The sequence below is a fragment of the Cucumis sativus genome, chromosome 3 (genome assembly GCF_000004075.3).
Source record: "Cucumis sativus cultivar 9930 chromosome 3, Cucumber_9930_V3, whole genome shotgun sequence".
NCBI lineage: Eukaryota > Viridiplantae > Streptophyta > Magnoliopsida > Cucurbitales > Cucurbitaceae > Cucumis > Cucumis sativus.
The window spans coordinates 21692862-21717690 of NC_026657.2; the positions used below are offsets into that span (position 1 = coordinate 21692862).

The following is a 24829-nucleotide window of genomic DNA, read 5'->3' on the forward strand; positions in this document are numbered from 1 at the left end:
TGTCCCTTCCCCCATGGTTTCTTTTCGTCTCCCTTTTTATTTATTTATTTATTGTATTTTCTCTCCTTTACTCCCTTATTTCTTGTTGTTAATATTATTTTGCAGTTTCTTTAGGTGATCACGACCTACACATCGAAGATACCCTAGAGTCGATGCGAATCTAGAAGACTGTAACGTTGTACTTTCTTATAATGGGAACTCTAAGGAACCTATAGGCGCAAATATTGTGTCTGCTTGTCCTCCTGTGATCAAGGGACCTCCTCAAAAAGTGGAAGGCAGAGAGCCTATTACAGTTTATGAGATTTCTCATTTTTGTGCTGACAGCTTAATTTCTGACCTCCGACGACAGCTGCATAACCTTATGGGAAAACCTACGACAGAAGATCATTCGTACCCCTTTTGAACGACTGAGTAGTCTTGAACCAGAAATGCATAAGATCTTTGATGCGATTGCGACTAGCGGCAGCGACAACCTTATTGTTTTGAGGGAGCTTGTGAATGGTTACTTCCAAGGTGTCGAGAACCATAATCAAATACATTCCTCATTTCTACTCCAATCAACTAAGGATGTTCAGCTAACGGAGGCAAAAGGTTTTGTGAAGACTCTGCGAGTTGATGAGAATCGTATATTGGCAGAGACCAACACTGCTAAACGTCGTCTTACACGACTGTCCGCCAAGGAGGCTAAACTAGAGGCAAAACTAAAGATGGTGCGGGCTGAGTCTGCTAAACTTTCTGGAATAATTTTAAGAACGACCTGGAGCTGAAGCAAAAGCAACATGAGATTTCGAAGACTTGTGAGGAAATTGACAAACTCGAATGTGCCCGATCGTTGGAGATATTGATGCTAAAATGCTATCAACACTTCGTGAATCTTTAGAAAGCACACTAGAGGAGCTGAAGAACTTTAAATGGACTCCATGATTCTCTGCCTTCTCTTATTTATCTACTTATGCCTTTTTAATTTTTTTTTTTTGCTAGAAGTTTATAATAATTTTTTTTTTATTCTTTCATTGTTCCACTCCTCATCATTTTTTTTATTAAATGTAATTTGTCTTTCTTCCTTTTTTTTTATTGGACTGAACTTAAAGTTTCCTTTAAGCTGCCTACTACCCTTTATAATATAGGGATCAAGTCATAACGTAGTTCAACTTTTTTTTTTTGCTGGACTGGGCTTAAGGTTTTCCTTAAGCTGCCTACGTACCCTTTATAATATAGGGATCAAGTCATAACGTAGTTCAATTTTTTTTTTGCTGGACTGGGCTTAAGGTTTTCCTTAAGCTGCCTACGTACCCTTTATAATATAGGGATCAAGTCATAACGTAGTTCAACTTTTTTTTTTTTGCTGGACTGGGCTTAAGGTTTTCCTTAAGCTGCCTACGTACCCTTTATAATATAGGGATCAAGTCATAACGTAGTTCAACTTTTTTTTTTTTTTTTACCTAACAAAATTAAGCATAAAATTTTTTAAGAAATTTACCATTGATTGGGCCAATTCGTAGTCCGTCTTGATCAACGATCTTGTATGCGCCATTTGTATAAACTTCTTTAACAATGTAAGGTCCATCCCATTTAGGTGTGAACTTATTTCCTGTATGCCTTGTTGTGATGATCGGTCTCCTTACGGCAAGTACTAGATCACCGACTTGAAAGGAGCGAGGTTTAACGTGTTTATCAAAAGCTTTGGACATTCTCGCTTGATAACATTCCAATGCTTGCTGAGCCTCTAATCGCTTTTCGTCAAGTGCTTCTAATTCTTGAAGACGTAACTTCACATTATCTTCGGTAGTCAATCCCTCTTGTACTGCCATTCTTAGTGACGGAATTTCCCTTTCGAGAGGAAGGACAGCCTCCACACCGTAAACAAGCGAATATGGTGTAACCCCTGTAGGGGTGCGATGAGTCGTCGATAAGCCCATAATGCCTCGCCGATCTTTTCTTGCCAATCCCTCTTTGACTTGGAGACAATTTTCTTTAAAAGATTACACAATGTTTTGTTGAATGCTTCTGCTAGTCCATTCGCAGCTGCGTTGTACATGGATGACTTATATTGCTTGAATTTGAATTTTTCACATAACTTGTCCATCATACTATTGGAGAATTGCTTTCCATTATCCGTCACGATTCGATGTGGAATACCGTATCGATAGATGATGTGTGTTCGAATAAAGTCTGCCACGTTCTCCTTCTTGGCTTCTCTCAAGGAAATGGCCTCAGCCCACCTTGAAAAATAGTCTGTTGCTGCTAGGATATAAGAATGTCCTGCTGATGATTTTGGTGTAATGGGGCCAACCAGATCGAGTCCCCAAGCCTCAAAAGGCCAAGAAGCCACAGTTGGATGAAGAGGTTCTGGAGGTTGGTGTATGAAGTTTGCATGGTATTGACAAGGCTCACACTTCTTCACATAGTCTATTGAATCTTGGATCATCTTAGGCCAGTAGTAGCCCATTCTTCTTAGCTGGAATTGAAGCTTTGGTCCCGATTGATGTGCTCCACAAACACCTGCATGTACTTCCTTTAGAGCTTTTACCGAATCTTCCTTTCCGAGACATCGAAGGAAGAGCCCTTCAAGAGAACGGCGATATAAAGTTCCCTTGTAATAAATGAAGTGTGCTGCCCTTCTTCGTATCTCAATTTTATGACGAGAATCCTTTGGAAGCTTTCCATGTTCAAGATACTCTATGATGGGTTGACGCCAATCTTCTTCATCAATCAAATAGGATGTTGCCATGTTCACTTCCTGACATTCAGGCCTAACTGGGGTATAATCCATCGTTGACAAAGTGGTATGTTCAGAGTTACATCATCTGGCATGGTCAAGGCCGTGGCTAAATTTGCCAATGCATCCGCTCTCTTATTTTCTACTCTAGGGACATGTTCTAACATCACATTATCAAACTTTTCCATCAATTGTCGAGCATAAGCAAAATATGGCTTCAAGTCTTCATGTTTCACGTCATATTGAAGCGAGAGTTGATTGATTATCAATTTTGAATCACCATAGACCTCTATGAATGACACTCCGATTTCTAATGCTATTTGAAGGCCAATTATCAAAGCCTGATATTCAGCCACATTGTTTGAACACAATTCGGAAAGTGCAAAGCTATAAGGCAACATATGCTTCTCAGGAGAAATGAGGACAATGCCTGCCCCCGCACCACTTCTTCGAGCTGCACCATCGAAGTACATAGTCCAAGGTTCCATAACTTCTGTGAAGAAAACCTCATCGTCTGGTAGGTCATCACATAACTTCCAATCCGAAGGAATTGGGTGGTCTGCTAAAAAGTCTGCTAGCGCTTGTCCTTTTATCGCCTTTTGGGGAATATAGACAATGTCATATTGTTGGAGTAGAACCGCCCATTTGGCTAAGCGTCCAGCGATGATTGGCCTGGATAGAACATACTTTATAGGGTCTGCTTTTGCCACTAGATGAACCGTGAAGGCCTGCATATAATGCCTCAACTTATCAATGGCAAAGAAAAGTGCAAGACACATCTTTTCGATAGGAGAATAGTTAACTTCAGCCCCAATTAATGTTCTGCTTAGATAGTAGAGAGAACGCTCCTTTCCCTTTACCTCTTCTTGTGCCAGTAATGCTCCTAAGGACCTTTCTTGTGCAGCAATGTACAATATTAGTGGTTTGTCAGGTACTGGAGCTCCCAGCACTGGGGAGTAAGCAAGTATTTCTTTATGCTATCAAAAGCGTTCTGACAAGCTTCATCCCACACAAAATTTTCTCCTTTTCTCATCAACTTTTGAAAAGGTTGACACCGACCGGCCAAGTTAGAGATGAACCTTCGGATGTAAGCCAACGTCCTTGGAGACTTCTTAGGTCATGCAAACTTTTAGGTCTTGACATCTTCTGAATGGCATCAATCTTGGACTGGTCTATTTCGATCCCTCGATGCCTTACAATGAAGCCAAGAAATTTTCCTGAAGTTACACCAAACGCACACTTGAGAGGGTTCATCCTTAGCTGATATTTTCGCAAGCGATCAAACACGACTTTTAGATCCTTCAAATGGTCTTGTCGTCTCTTTGTTTTGACTACAAGATCATCAACATAACATTCAACATACCTGTGCAACATATCATCAAACACTTTCTGCATGGCACGTTGATAAGTAGCGCCGGCATTTTTCAATCCAAAGGGCATCACCTTGTAACAGTATATTCCCTTTGGAGTTCTGAAAGCTGTCATTTCTTCATCTGAGAGGGCCATCCGTATTTGATTATATCCAGACGACCCATCCATAAACGACAACGCCTCGTGTCCAGTAGTTGCATCAACCATGATTTCGGTGATGGGCAAGGGAAAATCATCTTTAGGGCATGCATTATTCAGATCGCGAAAGTCTACACAAACGCGAAGTTGTCCATTTTTTTTTCTAACAGGGACAATGTTTGCTATCCACGTTGGATATTTGACCTCGCGAATGAATCCTGCTTCGATCAACTTGTTGACTTCCACCTCGATTTGAGGGATAAGCTCCGGTCGAAAACGTCGTTGTGCTTGTTTAATCGGTCGATATCCAGGTTTAATTGCAAGATGATGGACTGCTACTTTTGGGTCAAGTCCTGGCATCTCCTTGTACGACCACGCAAAGATGTCCCTGTATTCGGTGAGCAAACTCATATATTTATCCACCTCTTCGTTAGAGAGGGACGCACTAATGAAAGTCGGACGTGGTTCCTCTATTGTACCAAGGTTCACCTCTTTTAGCTCGTCTACAGTAGATTGACCACCATCCTCTAAACTTTGTGGGGCATTTTCTGCGTCTTCTTCATGAGTTCCAGTCTCTGATTCCTCAATAATGGTGATGTGATGACATGAAGTTTCACCTTCCCCTTGTTCCGACCCTTCTTTTTCAGGATTCGTTAGTATAACATCATGTCTTTTTACCTTTAACGAACCTTGACTTGTATTGAGAGTAACAAAAGTTTTTCTTTTCATGCGAGAAGGAACGTTGCTATGAATTTCTCCATTTTCCTTTGTCTCGCAAGGAAACTTCTTACTACGATAATTCTCGACATCTGTATGCTTAATTCGACGCCAAACTTTCACACGAGACATTGGTTCCTTCTTCTTTGTATCTATGTTGGAATCAATGTTGTCGTGTGATCCTTTATCCCCGAGATGATTAAAAATCGGAGCACGGGGTGCTTGTACATTTTTCTTTTTAGACACACCTAGCCTTTCAAAGGCTGATGGTCTTGTAGTTGTCAAGGCATGGCATGTGCTTTCTTCCTTTATGGGAGTCGTAGTTAGCCTTCGAAAGACCGAATGTCTCTCAAGGTTTGGTACTGACTGGAGCCTTTCTCTTTCTGCCTCTGTCATGCTTAGCCTTTCAAATACTACGGGACGTGCAACAGATGGTCTAATTCGATCAAATACTGAGATTCTCTGATTATCACCTTCTTTTACGTCAGTATTGTCATCCTCCTCTATAGTTATATGATTGATGTCAACCACTTTTTCCTTCCCCTTTTTAGTTATACGGATCGGTTCTGGCGACTTGTATCCGAGTCCTTTTCTCGACACGGGTATAGAATGTCCTTCCCGTAGAAGCTTCTTTTGAGTTGAGGAGAGCTCAGGTCGGTCATGAATTTCCAAGCTTTTAAACTCGGTGTGAGCTGTGAAGTCATAACCTGCTTTCGCCATCAATTTGTAAGCCTTGGGGTCGAATCCGTCTTTCGTTCGCCTTTGGGGCAAGTTTGCTTCCACCAGATCTACCTTTACCTCTGCTTCGCTATCTTAGTTAGTGGTGTAGTGAAGCTTTCTTTTATGATTTCGATGTCACCAACTTTCAAACCTTTTGGAGACTCCATGAATGGTGATTCGCCTTTCTTGCGCCTTGACAGAGGGACATAACGCAAAACTGGTGTGTTTGCAGCATTTTCATCCTTCAAGATCATACCCTTTGTGCTGCTAGTGTATGCTTCACCCTTTCCAGAGTTAAAGGTTCTCGCACTTTCATGTGGTTCTGTGGTTGCGAGTGATTTCAGTTGTGAATTATCTTCTCCTTTTGTAAGAGGGGTTTCTGCAGGCAAAACTTCTAAAATATTATTATTCTTTGAATAAAACTTTGCATCTGCGAAGTGAGACTCAGCTTCTGAGAATGGATTAGAGTCGGCTTCAACCTTCTTTACACCGTCCTGATAAAATTTGAAGCACTGATGCAGTGTTGAAGTTACTACTCCGTTTCCATGAATCCAAGGACGCCCTAGTAACAACTTGTAAGTAGTCCTTGAGTCTATGACATGAAACAATGCACTGGCCTTTAGGTCGCCAATTATGAGTTCTAACCGTATCATGCCTATTGCTCTTTGGCTACCTTGGTTAAAACCTTGAATTACTAGCTTGCTATTTGAGAGCTCGTCCATCAAGATGCCTAATTGCCACATAGTCGACTTTGGCATTATGTTGACAGCTGAGCCATTATCAATGAGGATTCGATCGACTCTCTGTTCTCGAACGTATCCAGAAACATACAAAGGTCTATTATGAAGTTTAGATCCCAACAACAAATCCTCATCTGAGAAGTCTATAGACATACAATAAGAACCACTCTCATATGTCATAGTCGGAGTACTCGAACTTGATGCTCTTGAATTTAGCAATGCATCAATAAGGATGGTTTTGGTCTCTTGAGGAAGTGATAATAGATCCTCTACATTAAACCTTGAAAGGTCTTTTGATACTCCCTCTCCTTCTAGTGATCTTGGAGGGATTATTTCTTCCTCCGTTGTGTTGATAGCATGACACGCAACGACTTCTGGGTCTTCATCCTGATGATCACAAAGGAAGCTTTTTGGAAGGAAGTCTGCCAAGGTCACTAAGCGTTGAGGTCGAGAGAAATTCATGTCTTCATTATGTACGAGCTTAAGCTTATGAGTCTTCTTCTTTTTCTTATTCTTTTGAGTCTTATTTCCTCTTCTATAGTTTTGGTAAGAGCGAGACTCTCTTTGGGTCGGGATCGACTGTCTTTTCTTTCGGTGGGTCACCACTATCCACCCTTCATCGTCTTCTTCGATTGGTCTTTTCTCTCCTTGAGGATCCTCGTATGAGATTTCCTGAAAGAATTGGACAACTATAGGCTCAAAGGTCCCGAACTGGACCAAGCTTTTCCTTTGCTCAAAAATCAATCTCGACGAAGAAGCCTCAGACATTATCGTCACTTCAGCGTGGTTTGTTTGAGCTACTTCCTCCAAATCTAGCTCAATCCTTTTCTCACGAGCCAACCTTAGAATTAGCTCCTTCAGCACGAAGCATTTCTCTACTGGATGACTGATGACCCGATGATACTTGCAGTAATTGGGATCATCTACCTTTCCTGCTTGCTCAGGTCGTTTACATTCTGGCAGCTGGATCAGCTGCTTCTCTAGTAGTTGCTCTAGCATGTCAGCGATATCTGAATCAGGAAATGGGTAAACTTTTTCCTGCCTTTCTTTTAAAGTCAGACGTCGCCTTTCGCTTCCATCATCCTTCTTTTCAACCCTCGCTTCCTTTCCTTTGGAGAATTTCAGCGGGGTTGTGTTTACGACCATAGATTCTTTCGGGTGCTTTTCACTATCTTTTCAGCACCTTTCATCTCTTTCTTATCTTTCTTTACTTCAGGAACAAGAAAATCTTTAGTTCCTCTACTGGCGATGCTCAACTCCATATCATGAGCTCGAGTTGCCAGTTCTTCAAATGTGCGGGGCTTTATTCCCTGCAAAATGTAGAGGAGTCCCCAGTGCATGCCTTGGGTGCACATTTCTACAGCCGACAGTTCGGTGAGCCGATCTTTACAGTCAAGACTTAGAGCTCTCCATCTATTGATGTAGTCGATGACTGGTTCTCCCTTTCTTTGTTTCGTATTTGTAAGCTCCATCATGCTTACAGTACGCCTGGTGCTGTAGAAGCGATTGAGAAACTCCTTTTCTAGTTGTTCCCAACTCTCAATGCTTTCTGGCTCCAGATCAGTATACCATTCAAAAGCATTTCCTTTCAAGCTTCGAACAAATTGTCTGACTAGTTGATCTCCTCTTGATCCTGCATTCTCACATGTTTCGACGAAGTGAGCAACGTGCTGTTTTGGATTGCCCTTTCCGTCAAACTGCTGGAATTTTGGAGGCTGATATCCAAGCGGCATTCTCAAGTTGTCGATTCTTTTGGTGTATGGTTTAGAGTACATGAAAGAAGTCTGAGATGGGCCTCCATATTGTGCTCTGATGGAGTTTGTGATCATATCTTGTAATTGTTGAACCGAGAGAAAGCCACAGAAGTTGATTGTTGTTGTGGCTGATTTTCTTGTACCACGTTCTTCCCTTTGTCATCAACTTTAACGACAGGAGTTTGACTCGATTCAGCAGTTTCACGAGTCTGCATCTGCTCCTTTAAAGCTGCAATTTCGTGGTCTCGTTCATCAACAACCTTCATCAGGAGATTAATTTTTCTCTCCATCTCCGCCATGGCAGTCTCGACTGCTACATCAGCCATCATGACGGACATCACATCTGGGTGTGCTTCTTTCAGTGACCTGCTAGAGGCAGAATCATAATCATTATATAGAGGATTTTCCTTGATGACAATTCCAGCTTTAGGAGATTCCATCAATTGCTTCAGGATGCTCTGCGCGATGGCGGAACCTTGGTCTTGCCCTTGGATGATCCCCTTGGAACGACTACGGGTGATAGGTCCCGTGTAGGTGTCGCTTGCAGCTGAAGATTTGGATGCAGCTTTCTTTGATGCCATTGATTTGCTTGTAGATCTAGATGATGAGAGAGAGATGAGAGGTAGAGATGGTCCCACTGGGCGTGCCAATTTGTTCGCACGAGATTTCCGGAGAAATTTAATTCGTGGACTTGAACTTGGTTGATGTTGTATTTTTGTTGATTTGATGCGATGCGGTTCAATCTCTAGAATTTGATCCTCTGATTCTCTCTCAACTGTATGCTTCAGCTTGATTTGGAGGAAGCGGAGCACGTGATGTTCTTGAAGTTGGAGCCTTGGAAGAAAGCTTGTATCTTTAAAGAAGCTTCAATCTTCTAGGATGGTCGACTTCAGGAGTTAGGGAGTCTTCTAGCTCTTGGAAGAATTCTCTCTGGATCTTCTAGAGTTAAAATTTTCCAACCTCTACAAATGAGGAGAATTCCTCTATTTATAGAGTTCACTGTTGGGCTTTATGGGTTTGAACCTAGTTAGTCCATGGACCAGATCCATGGGCTCAACCATATGGACTTAGGTTATATTTAGTCTTTGGGTCCAATTAAGCTTATTTTTGGGCTTAATTGAACTTAGTCCAAGTAAATAATATTTAATTGAACTAAAATGATTAACTTAATCCAATGATTAATATGAAAACATGTGGCATTATTAGAATGACCAATTTATTTTTATTAATTCTTTAATTTGGGGAAATGTCAATTTTAATTAGTTCCAAATTTAATTATTTGTATTTTTCATCATTAACTTAATAAATGATGTGGCAATTTGTGATTGGTCTCAAAATTTCTTATTCAACAATGATATTTTGGTTTATTCCAAGACCGAGGCCGAACATGAGGAACATTTACATAAAGTATTAGAGACTCTTCGAGTCAATAAACTTTATGCTAAATTCTCTAAGTGCAAATTTTGGTTGAAGCAGGTGGCTTTTCTTGGTCATGTGGTTTCCAATGAGGGAGTTTCTGTAGATCCTGCAAAGATTGAAGCGGTTACCAGTTGGTCTCGACCCTCTACAGTTAGCGAGGTTCGTAGTTTTCTGGGTTTAGCAGGATATTACTGGAGGTTTGTGGAGGGGTTTTCTCGTTTGGCTACTCCCTTGACTCAGTTGACCAGGAAGGGAACTCCTTTTGTTTGGAGCCCAGCTTGTGAGGATAGTTTTCAGAACCTTAAGCAAAGGTTAGTTACTACACCGGTCCTTACAGTACCAGATGGATCTGGAAGTTTTGTGATTTACAGTGATGCTTCTAAGAAAGGACTGTGTTGTGTTTTGATGCAGCAGGGGTAAGGTGGTTGCTTATGCCTCTCGTCAGTTGAAAAGTCACGAGCAGAACTACCCTACACATGATTTGGAGTTGGCAGCAGTGGTTTTTGCACTGAAGATATGGAGACATTACTTGTATGGTGTTACTTGTATGGTGAAAAGATATAAATCTTTACTGACCATAAAATCCTGAAGTACTTCTTCACTCAGAAGGAGTTAAATATGAGACAGTGAAGGTGGCTCGAGTTGGTAAAAGATTATGACTGCGAGATATTGTACCATCCTTGTAAGGCGAATGTGGTAGCTGATGCTCTTAGTAGAAAAGTATCACATTCGGCAGCACTCATTACTAGACAGGTACCATTACATCGAGACTTGGAGAGAGCTGAGATTGCAGTATCCGTGGGGACGGTCACCTCACAGTTAGCTCAGTTAACGGTGCAACCAACTCTGAGGCAGAAGATTATTGATGCTCAGAGTAATGATCCTTATTTGGTGGAGAGACGTCGCCTCGTTGGAACAGGGAAGATTGATGAGTTCTCCATAACCTCTGATGGTGGATTGTTGTTTGAGAGACGTTTCTGTGTATCAGTAAACAGTGCAGTTAAGATTAACTTACTAGAGGAAGCCCATAATTCCCCATTTTCCATGCATCCTGGTAGTATGAAAATGTATCAGGATCTAAAACGATTTTATTGGTGGCGAGGTATGAAGAGGGAAGTGGCAGAGTTTGTTAGTAAGTGTCTAGTGTGTCAGCAGATCAAGGTACCTAGACAGAAACCAGCAGGTTTGTTACAACCTTTAAGTGTACCAGAGTGGAAGTGGGAGAATGTGTTGATGAATTTTATTACAGGGCTGCCTAGAACCCTGAAGGGTTACACGATGATTTGGGTTGTTGTAGATAGGCTTACGAATCAGCACATTTCGTACCAGGGAAATCCACTTATACTACTAGTAAGTGGGCACAGTTGTATTTAACTGAAATTGTGAGACTACATGGAGTGCCTGTATCGATTGTTTCTGACAGGGATGCACGATTTACTTCCAAGTTTTGGAAGGGACTTCAGACTGCCATGGGTACGAGGTTAGATTTCAGTACAACCTTTCATCCATAGATTGATGGTCAAACTAAACGTTTGAACTAAGTTTTAGAGGATATGCTACGAGCTTGTTGTTGGCTTTTTGGCCCTTAATCTCAAATTAATTTATTTTAATTATTCAATTAATTTATGTTTTGATGATAACAAATATGTTTTTTTTATTGACAATTTTATTAATTTGAATAGACCATATCACAGAGCTTGGAAAAATGATTCTAACGCCTCTTGAATCACCCAAATCGAAGTTCAAATAAAGAAAATATTGCTAAAAGAAGTTTAACTGAAAAATACCCGAGATGGTGACGTGACAACCAAACATTCAATTTGAACCAATTAGAGAAAGCCCGTTGGAGCAATGAAGGAGTAACAAATGTGGCTTTTGGTTATGTTTTATTGGCTTTTATAAAGAAAATGAATTTAAAAATAAAATGACTTTAATATTATTATTTTTCCTTGTGTCTAACGGCTAGTTTTTTTTAAAAATGGTGAAGTTGCTTTATTGGTTTCTTTTTAAACAAAATATTTTGAAAAGACATATTATTATATTATTATTTGTATTGTGTCTAACGGCTAATTAAGTTTAAATCTCAACAATTCATTTTTCTTTTACTTATATCTAATGACCCAAAATGATTTTGAATTTATCTTTCCTCTCTTTTTAAATACTTCACTTTTCCCAAATTTTAAAAGACAAGATCATTAAATCTTTACAATCCTCAAGCGAAAAGCCAACATTGTTATTCTCTCTAAAGCTTCCAATTTTTATTCTTTTCATCTTATTCTTGAGAGCTTCTTATCGTATTGTGAGGATTAAATTTGTGAGCTTCAAATTGTATACTCACTCTTTTAGAGAGTTTTCTTTTGTGTGATTTAAAAACTTCAACATATTGTAACGGTTGGAAAGTACTACCGCCACGTGACTCCCCACCTCCCAACCGCGAAGTGTAAACAGCTTTGCCTCGATCTGTTTGGCACGATTTCTGCCTTTAGGTTCGACCCCTACTGTTTTATTTTTTAGTTTTTACTGTGAATGGTTGAAGTTGTTGATGGAAATTGAAGTTCGATTGTGGTTGTTTCAAAGTTGTTCAGACGTTACGGTTGAGATATTTGGCTAATTGATAAATCATTTTTGAAGGTGTTGAAGGTAGCATTGGGTCACTTGAATTCACAACCAATTTGTGAATTTTGAATTCGGTTCGCCCACATTTGGTAAGCTTTATCTACTTTGAGGAAAGTAAGTGAGATATGTATCGTGAAAGTAATAGAATTTTGTATTGTTGTGCTTAGGATTGATTCGTGCACGTTAGTTGATTGTATGAACCATAACGTTATATGTGAACTGAGTAAGAATGACGGTTATGATGAATGTTTGGATGTGGACCCAATGTTTAATGTTTGCTGTTTTGACTAGGAGAAATTTATATATATATATGTGTGTGTATGGATTGTTGTGGATTTGATATTGAGTGCCTGTTGTGACTGACTGGATATGTATATATATAGACGTTTCTGGTATAAATGTAGGGTGGAACTGGTGGGTTGTTGTTAGTCTGAATATATGATATGTGGTTATGGTTGTGTTTATGTGAATCGAGGAAAGGTCGGGGTAGTGTTCTTGTAGACTGAAGTGAATGTTATGATTGTCTAGTTGTTGACTGATGCACTGCTATGCTTTTGACTGGCTTTGGGCTAAGTTAGAGTAAATTGACTATTGGGGATTTAGTTAAGAGTTTAAGCGATGAGGACATTTAACTTTTAACTGAATTGAGATTGACTGTTAAGATGTTTAGACTGAATTGAGGGGAAAATGATTAGTTTCCTATTGGACAGTTACCTTGCCGGTGTCCTACGGGATCACCACCTTTATGTGCATCCTTCGGGATCACAAGACTGATGTGTATCCTTTAGGATTACTAGACTAATATGTGTTTCTGCAGAACACTAGACTGATTATGCGTCCTACGGAGCGTTAGACCGATTATGTAAATCATTCGGAATCACAAGACTGTGACTGTGCAATTTTCCCCTAACGGGACGAGTAGTGGGTCCCTTATTGAGTATTCTTATACTCACCCCTTTATGTTTAATTTTTCAGGCAAAAGTAACAAAGGCGGCAAACCGACGAGGGGAAGGAAGGAAGCGTGATCGCCATAGGGGACATTTTAAATTCGCTTTCGCTTGATGATTTATCTTTTTGTTTTGTTTTCGTACTTGAGACTGATTAGAAAATTTGAGGTTTAACTGTATCCAAAAACTGAAAAATTATAAGTTTTTCCTTGAAAGTTTTGGTTATTTTAAAGAGGGCCCAAACATAATTTTGTATTTTTAAGTTTTTTAATTTAATTGAATTTGGTACTTTGTGTAAACTCAAGTTTTTGTGTTAATTTAACGACTTTGGCTTAGTTAGAAAAGTCGGGTCTTTACTGTAACATATATGTAAGAAATATAAAAAAGATAAGAAATGAATATATAATCTGTGTATATATTGGTATATATTATACGCACTAAAAAAATCACATAATATGAAAAAGAACACGTGTATGTATTATTGAATATATGTAGTAGTATATATGTTGCAAATCACATAATATATATTTATTATTCAGTGGTATATCATAGTATATACGAGCCACATGACATTTAATAATAAAAATTATATGTCGAACACGACAGAAAGATGAACTAAACAATAAAAAATTAAACAAAATTAAACAAAGTAGGAGGAACATCACCGAAATATATATTACGAAACGGAAAAAACTTCAAGTGATTGACAATAATGGCTACGGGAGAGGAAGAATAATAAGTAAAATTATAATCTTGGAAAGAAGATATAAATATGTTATTACAAATTAGAATAAAATTAATCATATTATAATATATTTTGATTTATAGTTAATTGTAAAGATACTTAAAATTTATTATCATAATAATTAATCACATTAAATTAAGAAAGTTATGAAATTCATATTAAATTCAAATCATTTTCAATAAGAAAGTATTTTAAATAATATTATAAATAGAATATCTAATTAATAATCGTAATATCTAATTAATAATTATTGAAAAGTTAGAATTGTCGATAAAATATTATCTTTCCTATTTAAGAAAATGATTTTTAAATGAAGAGGTTTGTGAAATTTCTTATTGAATTGATGCCTTTTGTCTAAATCCTTTTAAAAAAACCAAATTAGGAATGGCATAATTGGAATTTTAGATGTGGAGCTTCTTTATATTAACATATTTATTTTGTAAAAATAATCTTTTAGACATTTGAGGAATATTTTAGTTACTATATTGTTTTTGTTTTGCACTATTTTTACTCGAAAAAGTTTTATATTTACATAATATTCCAAAAATTTGAATAAAGTTACTATTATTTATTAATTTATAAATGAATTTGATGTGATTTGGACTTAGGTACATATGTTATGAATTTGAGTTTTTTTAAAACTAATACAAATTAAATCATTTTTATTTATATGTTAATTTTCTCAGGAAAATAATATATCATAATTTAGGGTATATAGTTAAATTTAAATTTGACCATCTTCTTAAGAATAATAAGAATTCTGGTAGTTGACTAATTATTTTAATTATATACTGCAAAGGATGATGAATGTATATATGTAGAATAAAAAATAAAAAGAAGAAACGTATAAAATGAGAATGCCAGAAATATAGAAGCCGAAAATTTTCAGATACCTTTAGGCATTTTAGAATGTCGGAAGATTTCTATTGTTATTTTTGAAAAAATAAAAAAATACTACAGAAACAATTACTAAATTGTAGATGTAGAATTCATAAGAATTTAGAATGCCCATAGAACAATTGACCGCAGAGAGAGTTGGCCACTTTCTATCATGGTTGATGGTTAAATTAGGGAGAAAAACCAAAAAAAATACTTGGACCTTGTTGGGGGCAGAAGATCCAATTTCGTTTGCCCAAAAAGAAAAGGGCACACAGACCCAAAACGGAGCTGATTGATGAGGTAGCGGTTGCTCCGCGTTTGGCCTCCCTCTTCGTCAATCACACTTCTTCTTCTTCTTCTACAGTTCCTCTTCCGCCATTACCGCCACATCGGAGCTTCCTCATCCTCATCCTCATCCTCATCCTCATCCTCTTCTTCTTCCCTTCTTTCTGCAACCTATCAATTTGTCATGGTCTTAGAAGCCCTAGCAGCAGCTTCCTCCACCTCCTCCTCTGCTTCTCCTCCTTCCACCAGCAACTCTAATCTTCCACCACCTCCTGAAGATGCATGGACTCGCGCTTCTCAGCGACTACTTCCTCGCTGGAAGTCTCTCTCCCACTCTCACCTGGTACCTTCATCTTCTCTCTTTCTCTCGCTCTAAACCTAATTTTATCTGCTTTGCCTCTATCGTGTATGTCTTGTATCCATTCATTTATTTGTATATACTTGAACCTTTTTTTCTTTTTTTTTTTTGTTATTAATAGCTTTATCGATGATTCTTTCTGAGATATGGTTGGGAGATATTCCATTCCTGTAAAACAAAGCTTATAGCGTACTGTTTTTCTTGTACATGCTCTATTTGTTTTGTATTTCTTAATTGGTTGCTATATCTATACTAATTTCTGATACTGTCTATGTTTTTCTTTTTTTCCCCTGTATTTTCCGTAGTCGCCAATTCCTATTTCGATATCGAAAGTTAATCAAGTGGACGCAGCACGGTTAGATATTGAAATGTCGGCCATGTTGAAAGAACAGCTGGTTAAGGTTTTTGCTTTGATGAAGGTATCTGTTGTTCGTTACTCTGAGTTTGAAATGTAAATACTTGGACAGTAAAGTTATTTAGAAGTCATTCAGTATTCTCTTCTACTTTGATGGATTAGCCAGGAATGTTGTTTCAATATGAAGCCGAGCTTGATGCTTTTCTTGAGTTCCTTATTTGGCGGTTTTCAATTTGGGTAGACAAGCCAACACCGGGAATTGCTCTCATGAATTTGCGGTATCGAGATGAACGTTCAATGGAGATTCCAGGAAAAGGTAAGGTGGTCTAAACAGCTCCTGCTTACTGTTTTTTTTAACTGATTGTTATGATGGTCAGGATGATGTAGGAATGGAATTATATTTAGTATAAGTTAAATAATTGTGGATTTAGTTTAAAGTTCTAAGAATTAAAATTCAAGCAACCATGGAACTGATGTTATTTGTAAACTACTTGATCTGCAATACAGTCAGAACTGGGTTGGAAGGACCTGGCCTCACAGTTGCTCAAAAGATTTGGTACTGCGTGGCCTCTGTGGGTGGTCAATACATTTGGACTCGATTACAATCTTTTTCTGCTTTCCGTAGATGGGGAGATTCAGAGCAGGTACTGGTCTTCAGAAACTCACCACCTCTACCATGTTTTTCTTTTGAAACGGAGACGAGCCGCTTTATTGAAGGTACTAATAAATGAGACTAATACTCAAAGTACAAGAAAATTATACAAAGAGCCAAAAGAACGATCACAAACAAAACTGATCAAAACAATCAAAACCCTAAGCAAACAATAGAAAACTGAGAACAAAGATCTTTCAACAAGAAGCCCAAAATCAGCTGAAAATTGCAAACTTAAAACTTCAAAATGGTTGGGGAGGAAACACCAAGGGAGAGCAAACAACCATGTAGCTTTAAGTCTGTCTTATGCCCAGCTTCAAGTCTTTTAAAAATCTGGGTGACTAGGATGAGAATATTTTAGAAGAACTTTAGAGGGCCAAAATAATAGAAGCATCTGTTGAACCTCTTGTGATTCACTAAACCAGATTTAAAAAATAATTGGCTGAAAAAACAAGATCAAGTCTAAATTCTGTACTCAAACCAAAATATTCTACATTTCTCAACAATTGACTTCAAATGATCTGGAATTTCACAATGCTGAGTTTGTTACGTTGACAACCTTCTAGTTTTGCTGTGGATGTTTGCCAAACATAACTCTGTATTTTGTTCAGAGGTCATTGGCTAGGCGAGCATGGCTTTTGATACAGCGCATAGAAGGAATTTACAAAGCTGCTGCCTTTGGCAACTTGCTCATATTTCTTTACACAGGAAGGTAGGTTTTTCTGCATTCGATAAGTTGAATTTTTCAGTAGACACTTTCACTCCAGCATCTTGAAGTAATTATTTGGGTGGAATTATTGCCAACAAGACATTTTGAAAGGATTCTGCGCAGAAAAAAAAAATACTTATCAGGACTGAGTGACTTCATTTATTATGTTATGGTTTGGATTTTGGAATGAGAAAAGGAGATTATTTTTTCATCAATAATGTACTCGTTTCTGTGAGTAGGAACTAGAGAGTGAATGCTTCATTTATTTATCAGTCAAAGGACATGTTGGGCTTCTTTTTATTGTCTCTGGTATAGAAATGGGAGGATTGAGTTATTTTGTTCAAGTCTGAATTAGCATGTTGCGGTTCCATTTGGCTGCTTTACTTTTCACTCTACCTACAACAGTGGCTGAGTCAATTTAAGTATTTCTGCAATCGTATAGCTGAAACTTTTGTTGATGTTGGTTCTCTCATATGCTAGTCACTCAGTTATATTGGTTTAAATGGTTTAAGTATTTGTGTTGGCGGGACCAGTGTTTTAAAAAGCGCCCTAAGGCGCGCGCCTAGGCTCAAGGCGCCCACTTGGGGCTTATTTGTGAGGAGGCGCAGCGAATTATAAAAGGCCCATATTAGGCGCGCGCCTCCCTTGAGGCGCGCCTAGGCGCAAGTCGAATTAGGCGTGGCTTTTTTTTATAAGTTATGGCTGGGCTTTAATTATAAAAAACTATTATTATCTAGGTTTTTTAAACCTATTACGTAAACGTGAGAAAAACCCTTCTCCTTTCGCGCGTGAAGTTTCTTCAACACGACTCTTCATCTACTTCTTCAGTTCTTCGTCTTCCGTTCTGCTTCTACTTCAAAAAAATTTGCTTCCTTTTCCACCCTTCCGTTCCCACCCTTCTTCACACAAAACGGGTGCTGCGGCTGCCATTACTCTGTTTTTTGGTGCAAAAACAGAGGAAAAGAGAAGACAATAATATTCTGTGCTACAGTGCTAGTGCTTCAGTTTTCCTCCTCCATCTCAGCTTTATCACGGGTGAGTATCTCAATCGTTCAGTTAACATCTGCATTGCTTTCTCCTTCTTCTGTAACTCTTTGACAAGAACATCAAACTCCATTGTTTTCTGTTTTCATAGCATGGTATACCCATTGAGTTAGAAAAAACTCTCTAAAGTCTACATCTTCTTCTTCTATACTTCTCGACTTCAACTTCCTTCGATAACCCATCAAACTCAACCTTCATCCATCCATCTCACAACACACTCCCCTCCAATCCTCCATTTATAACAACTTCATCCCATCCATAGATAGCTTCTGTTTTTTTTTTTTAATAACAGCTGCTGTTTTAAATAGTTTCTGTTTTTTTTTTTTATAACTTAGATCATAGATGGCTGATGAAAAGTTCGAGAAAAGATCCGGCATGGAAATATGGTCAATTGCAAAATGACCAAATATAAATACGTTTGTCTGTGGATTTTGTTCGAAAGTAACAAAAGAGGGTAATATAGAATGAAACAACACCTCGTTGGTGGTTATAGAAATGTCACCGCCTGTACAAAATGTCCGGATCACGTGAAGGAAGAAATTAAAGAGTACATGTCAAGAAAAAAGATATTAAAGAACAAAGAAATCTGATTGTGGACATTGATGTAGAAGATTACGATATTGAGGATAAAGATGAATGGAGTGTTAGTGTAAACAACAAAGCAACACCAAGGGGCCCGAGCTTGAAGAAGCCAAGGCAAAAGGGTCCAATGGATGCATTTTTTACTCCTAACCCAAAACTGTGGTTCAAAATAAAAGGACAAAGGAAAACAAACTTCATTGAATCGACATACAAGAAGGAAATGAGAGAGCACACCATCCAAAAGAATTGCTCGATGGTTTTATGATGCAGGAGTGCCTCTGAATGCTTGCACATATGAAAGTTTTGCCCCTATGATTGAGTCAATTGGGCAATTCGGTCCTGGATTGAAACCACCATCTTATCATGAGTTAAGAGTTCCATGTTTGAAGAAGGAATTAGAAGCAAAACATGAGTTGATGAGTAACCATAAGGTAGAGTGGGCCAAGGTTGGATGCACTGTTATGGCTGATGGATGGACCGATAGAAGAAATAGGACATTAATTAACTTTTTAGTTAATAGTCCTAAAGGCACCATGTTTATTGAGTCCATCGATGCTTCATTTATGTGAAAGATGGAAAGAAGATGTTTGAGTTACTTGATAATTTTGTAGACCAAATTGGAGAAGCGAATGTTGTACAAGTAGTTACGATAGTGCCTCAGCAAATGTGATGGCAGGTAAGAATGTAGACTACTTACAAGTTATAACTTTAATTTATTAGATTTAGTTGAGTTCTACTTTAAATGTGTACTTATTTTATTTGTTAATAGGGAGATTGTTAGAAGCAAAACGACCACAGTTAATATGGTCTCCGTGTGCCGCTCATTGCTTAGATTTGATGTTGGAGGATATATACAAGATCTCGAATATTCGCAAACCACAGTTATCGAGTATACATCGTCAAAAGAATAATCTGAGGAAGATGTTTACTTCAGATGAATGGAAGGACAGCAAATGGAGTAAGGAGCAACAAGGGAAACGAGTAGTTCAGACTATTTTGTTGGCTAGTTTTTGGACTACAATTGTTTTCGCTCTTAAAGTATCTGGCCCACTAGTCCGAGTTCTTAGATTGGTTGATGGCGAGAAGAAGCCACCTATGGATATATTTATGAGGCCATGGATAGAGCTAAGGAAGCTATTGCTAAATCCTTTAATAATAATGAAGAAAAATACAAGGACATTTTCACCATAATTGATAAAAGATGGGAGCTTCAGTTGCATCGTCCTCTGCATGCAGCGGGGTATTATTTAAACCCGTCATTCTATTATCGAATCCTAATCCAGGAGGATGATGAAATAGTTAATGGACTCTACTCATGCATAACGAAAAATGGTTGCTTCATTGGAAGTACAAGACAAAATACTTGCAGAACTAAGCAAGTATAAGAGGCTGAAGCATTATTCGGACAACCTTTAGCAATCAGACAAAGGACAAAATATCTCCAGGTAAATTTCAACTAAACGATTACTCAACGATACTAGCAACAAGCTTTCTATTAATATATATATTTTTTGTTTGTGCCTATAGTGGAATGGTGGGATAATTTTGGACAATCAACTCCAAACTTGCAAAAGTTTGCTGTGAGAATTTTAGGTCTTGTAGTGCTTCTGGATGCGAGCGTAATTGGAGTGTGTTTGAACAGTTACCTTTCTCTCCTTAAGTACATTGAGAATGATAATCAAAATTTGTTGATTCACTGACAATGAAACTTTCTAATTTTTCAGCTTCATAGCAAGAAACGAAATAGGCTTGCTCAAAGTCGTTTGAATGATCTAGTGTTCATCAAATACAACACAGCACTAAAACGTCGATACAACCTACGAGATATTGTCGACCCATCTCCTTGAAAGATATTGATGGTAAGAATGGTTGATTGGAAGATTGGATGACGATTCTGAGGAGGATGATGAGTTGGTATTTAATGATGATTCTTTAACGTGGGGTGATGTTTCTAGAGCTGTCGGAGCAAAAGAACCATCATTCTATTCTAGAGCTAGTACCTCTAGACAAAGACTATTGTTTCATGTTCATCCTCGTCTACCACGCAACGCAAACAAGTAAATTTAGATGACTTCGATTTGGAAGAAGAAGATACTGATGGCTATAAGTCTAACGAAGGATGAATGAAGACGAGGATCAATTTAGTGATGATGAGTTTGATCTTTAGGGATGAACTTTTATTTTGATTATTGACTTGTTGAATACTGGGTAGTTTTTTGTTGTGTTTTGTTGTTTAGGCTACTTATATTGGGTACCTATATTTTATACATTGTTGCTCTGCTATATGTGTGTATATATATATTTTCTTCTCTTTTTATATATAGTGCGCCTTATGAAAAAAAGCTCGCGCTTTTTTTTGCGCCTTATGAAAAAAAGCTCGCGCTTTTTTTTGCGCCTTGCGCCTAGGCTCCAGAGGACCAATGCGCCTTAGTGCGCCTTGAGCCTTTAAAAACACTGGGCGGGACTCAAATGTAAAATGATTGTTTGTCAATGATCACGAGTAATTTATCTTCTTGGCCAACACATCCTGCAACATCTTATCTTTTAGTGTGGTGCAGGTATAGAAATCTTGTGGAAAGGGTTCTCAGAGCCAGGCTTGTTTATGGGAGTCCTCACATGAACAGAGCTGTAAGCTTTGAGTATATGAATCGCCAGTTAGTCTGGAATGAATTCTCGGTAAGTTTTTGTCTCCATTATGGTTGGTTGCAGAAGCATTGAAAATCTCGATAAAATTTAAACGCACTACAAGTTTCGAGTAGTCCATATAGAATTTTCATTGGGCTTTCAATGGTTCGATATTGTCTAGTATATGCATGCATGTAGGAAGTTGGGGTGAAGGGCTTCAATTTTCTTTGCCGTTGCCTAGCTAATTATAAAGTTAATATCCATAGTGATAGCGTTTATCCTCTAGACTCTAATTGTTTGTGCTGATGACAGGAAATGTTGCTGTTGCTCCTTCCTCTTCTAAATTCTTCCTCTGTAAGAAACTTTCTTCGTCCATTTTCTAAGGAGAAATCAACAAACTCAGCTGAGGATGACAGTGCTTGTCCAATTTGTTTGGCAAGTCCTACAATTGCATTTCTGGCTCTGCCTTGCCAACACAGGTCAGGAGTTTTTATGAACCATTCTATTTCTAAACCAAAAAAATTCTATACGTCATATAAAGAGAAACAAAATGACAAAAGTAGATGTCTTTGTTCTGAAGACATAGGGTACTGGAATGAAAGTTAGGACATGCATATGACAGTTTTCAACCAAATACTTAAGTTTTCCTTTTTCTTGACTAGGGTAATAAAATAAATGTTGTAAAAATAAGAATATGGTCATTTGGTTACTTCTATTCTAACCACAAAACACAATTTAAATAATTTAGTGACTAACACAAAGTTTCATAACAGAAAAATCCAAAATCAAGCATGACTGTATGAGCATACAACTGTATGTTTAAAATAGAAGTATGACAAACATAAATGTTGTAAAAATACTTAAGTTTTCCTTTTTCTTGACTAGGGTAATAAAATAAATGTTGTAAAAATAAGAATATGGTCATTTGGTTACTTCTATTCTAACCACAAAACACAATTTAAATAATTTAGTGACTAACACAAAGTTTCATAACAGAAAAATCCAAAATCAAGCATGACTGTATGAGCATACAACTATATGTTTAAAATAGAAGTATGACAAACATGTCTAATTCACAATCATATCTTTCTCCAATGTTTTTGAATTACCTACGTTTTTTGAAATCCAAACTTCTTAAGTTCAGAAGTTGAAGTTCATAAGAACTATAGAATTAAGATTCTGATTGGTTTAGGGATTAGCCATGTGGCGTTTAATGGCTGTAGTGCTTCTCTGCGAAGCCCAATTCTCTTTGGCTTAGGATTATTGTGAGTAAATATGGTCCCCATCCCTTTGAGTGGTTGGATAAAGGGGTTAAAGGCACTTACCAGAACCTTTGGAAAGATGTTTTGAAAGAGCTCCTTGATTTTGTTCCTTGGGTTCGCTGTGCGGTGGGGGATGGGAGGGAGACGAACTAAGAGACGATCCCTTACCGATAGAGAGACGATGGATGTGATGACTCTTCTTTCTATTCTTAAGAATCTCCCTTTTTGTATTGGGAGTAGAGATGTGAGAGTTTTGTATCCTAGTCCTTTGGACGGGTTCTCTTGTAAGTCTTTGTCAGTGACTGATTAACCTTTCCCCTTGGGTGAGTCAGTATTCTCTTCGTTGTGGAGGATTAAGATCCCTAGAAAGATTAGGTTCTTTACTTGGTAGGTTCTCGGTTCTCCATAGTCGTATTAGTACGCTGGACAGGGTTACGATTACGAGGTAGATGCTGTTGTTGGTTGGGCCTTTTTGGTATATCTTTTGTCAGTAGGCAGAGGAAGACTTAGACTATATTATGTGGCATTGTGAGTTGGCGAGCTTTGTTTGGAATGCTTTCTTTCCTACGTTTGGCATGAGTAGTGTTTGTCATAAAGTTGTTAGTGATAAGATCAAGGGGGGGGCCCTTCCTCAGTCCGCCCTTTGGGGGAGTGAGGCCGTTTTCTTTGGATTGCTAGTGTTTGTGCTATTTTATGGGTTTTAAAGGGTGAAAGGAATAGTAGGGTGTTTAGGGGGTTGGAGGGCAAGTGGAGACTTATGGGCGCATGGCCATCTTCATGTCTCTCATTAGGCTTTTTGATATCAAGGCTTTCTGTAGTTATCCGATGGACTTGATTTTGTTTAGATGGAGTCCCTTGTAATGAGATTTCTCTTCTTTTGGGCTTGTGTTTTTGTACCCGTGTATTTTTTCATTCTTTTTCAATAAAAGTCATTTTTGGTTATAAAAGAAAATTCTGATGTAACTGTCTAATGTCCATTAACACTCATAGAAGTACTAGTACTCACAAGTCACAAAGATAGCTAGCTGTATTTCATGTCTATATAATTTTGTATAAACCCCTCTTTGGTGAAAAGTATTAGTAACGTATATTTTATGTATTTTCTCTTTTCCAGATACTGTTACTATTGCCTCCGGACACGATGCATGGCAACTCAATCATTTAGATGCTCGAGATGCAGTGAGCCTGTGGTGGCGATGCAGCGGCATGTTGAAAGCAGTACTACTACTAGAAATCTTAAAAGATGATTGTTCCCCAGGCACAGAGGGAGGAAATACAATTCCAAGTATAGTGATATTAATAAGAAAAAGAAAAATTGCTTCAAAGTTGCATTTAATTTTAATTTTATTTATTGCTTGAAGCATCATCCATCACATGCTTACGGAGAAGAATCAAAATTCCCTGGAAAAGCACACCTAGTAAGCTCATTCTTTTTTTTACTTTAGTAAATCTGTAGTTTAGGTACTCACTGATTACTTTGTGATTAAATTACCATGAAGAAGTTACAAAGAGGAAATAATATGCTTCTTTCTTTACCCTACATTTTTTTTTTTTTTACTTTTGAAATTTACTGTGGCCTTTAATTTATATTATATGTATCCTGAAACAGAATCTAATCATCAAGAATTTGATAACATTGAATTGATGATGTTTGAAATAATGGGGACAGTGATTGCACTTTCATAGGGGCTGTAATAATGCTAGAATTACACTTTCCACGCTTGTTTAAACTTTTGTTCAGGGATTAGACCATCACTTTCTCGTGGAAGAGACCCCTATTTTTTTTCTCTTTTGTGTTAAATTACGTTTTTGACTTTTTAGGTCTCTATTTTAGGTATGTTAAGAAAACAAAATATGTTGGCAGTGTTTATCAAACCATAATGAAAATTAATATAATCGAAATGAGATTTCAATGATAAATCAAATGCAATGGATTGCTTTTGATTGTATTTATAATTTAGAATTATGTATCTATTGCATTTATTGTCACTATAACCATTACCTTAAAATCTCAAGTAATGAACGACGATCACAGGAAAAAATAGAGGTATTAGTAAATGTGATATATTCATAATTTTGTGAAAATAACTATATTTATAATGGTGAATATAATTTTGTGATAATAACGATATCTATAATGGTAAAAGTAGGAAGTTTTATGCAATATCCCAATTAGATTGTGTGATTTGGTT

The 24829-nt window shown here is 37.7% G+C and overlaps 1 protein-coding gene across 1 annotated transcript; it reads left to right on the forward strand.

Moving 5' to 3' along the window:
* Window positions 1-14840: 14840 nt before the first annotated feature.
* LOC101208029 (peroxisome biogenesis protein 2) lies at window positions 14841-24179 on the forward strand. The gene is made up of 8 exons (XM_031883270.1): window positions 14841-15393; window positions 15714-15827; window positions 15926-16079; window positions 16271-16407; window positions 17027-17127; window positions 21309-21426; window positions 21688-21854; window positions 23752-24179. Exons 1-8 carry the CDS (start codon window positions 15235-15237, stop codon window positions 23882-23884), a joined length of 1083 nt encoding a protein of 360 aa, XP_031739130.1. The 5' UTR covers window positions 14841-15234; the 3' UTR covers window positions 23885-24179.
* Window positions 24180-24829: the final 650 nt, after the last annotated feature.

Coding starts and splice junctions, on each gene's coding strand:
- LOC101208029 (XM_031883270.1), top strand. CDS start 15,235: ATGGTCTTAGAAGCCCTAGCAGCAGCTTCCTCCACCTCCTCCTCTGCT. Junction 15,394..15,713: donor CTCTCTCCCACTCTCACCTG/GTACCTTCATCT, acceptor TATTTTCCGTAG/TCGCCAATTCCTATTTCGAT. Junction 21,855..23,751: donor GCTCTGCCTTGCCAACACAG/GTCAGGAGTTTT, acceptor TCTCTTTTCCAG/ATACTGTTACTATTGCCTCC.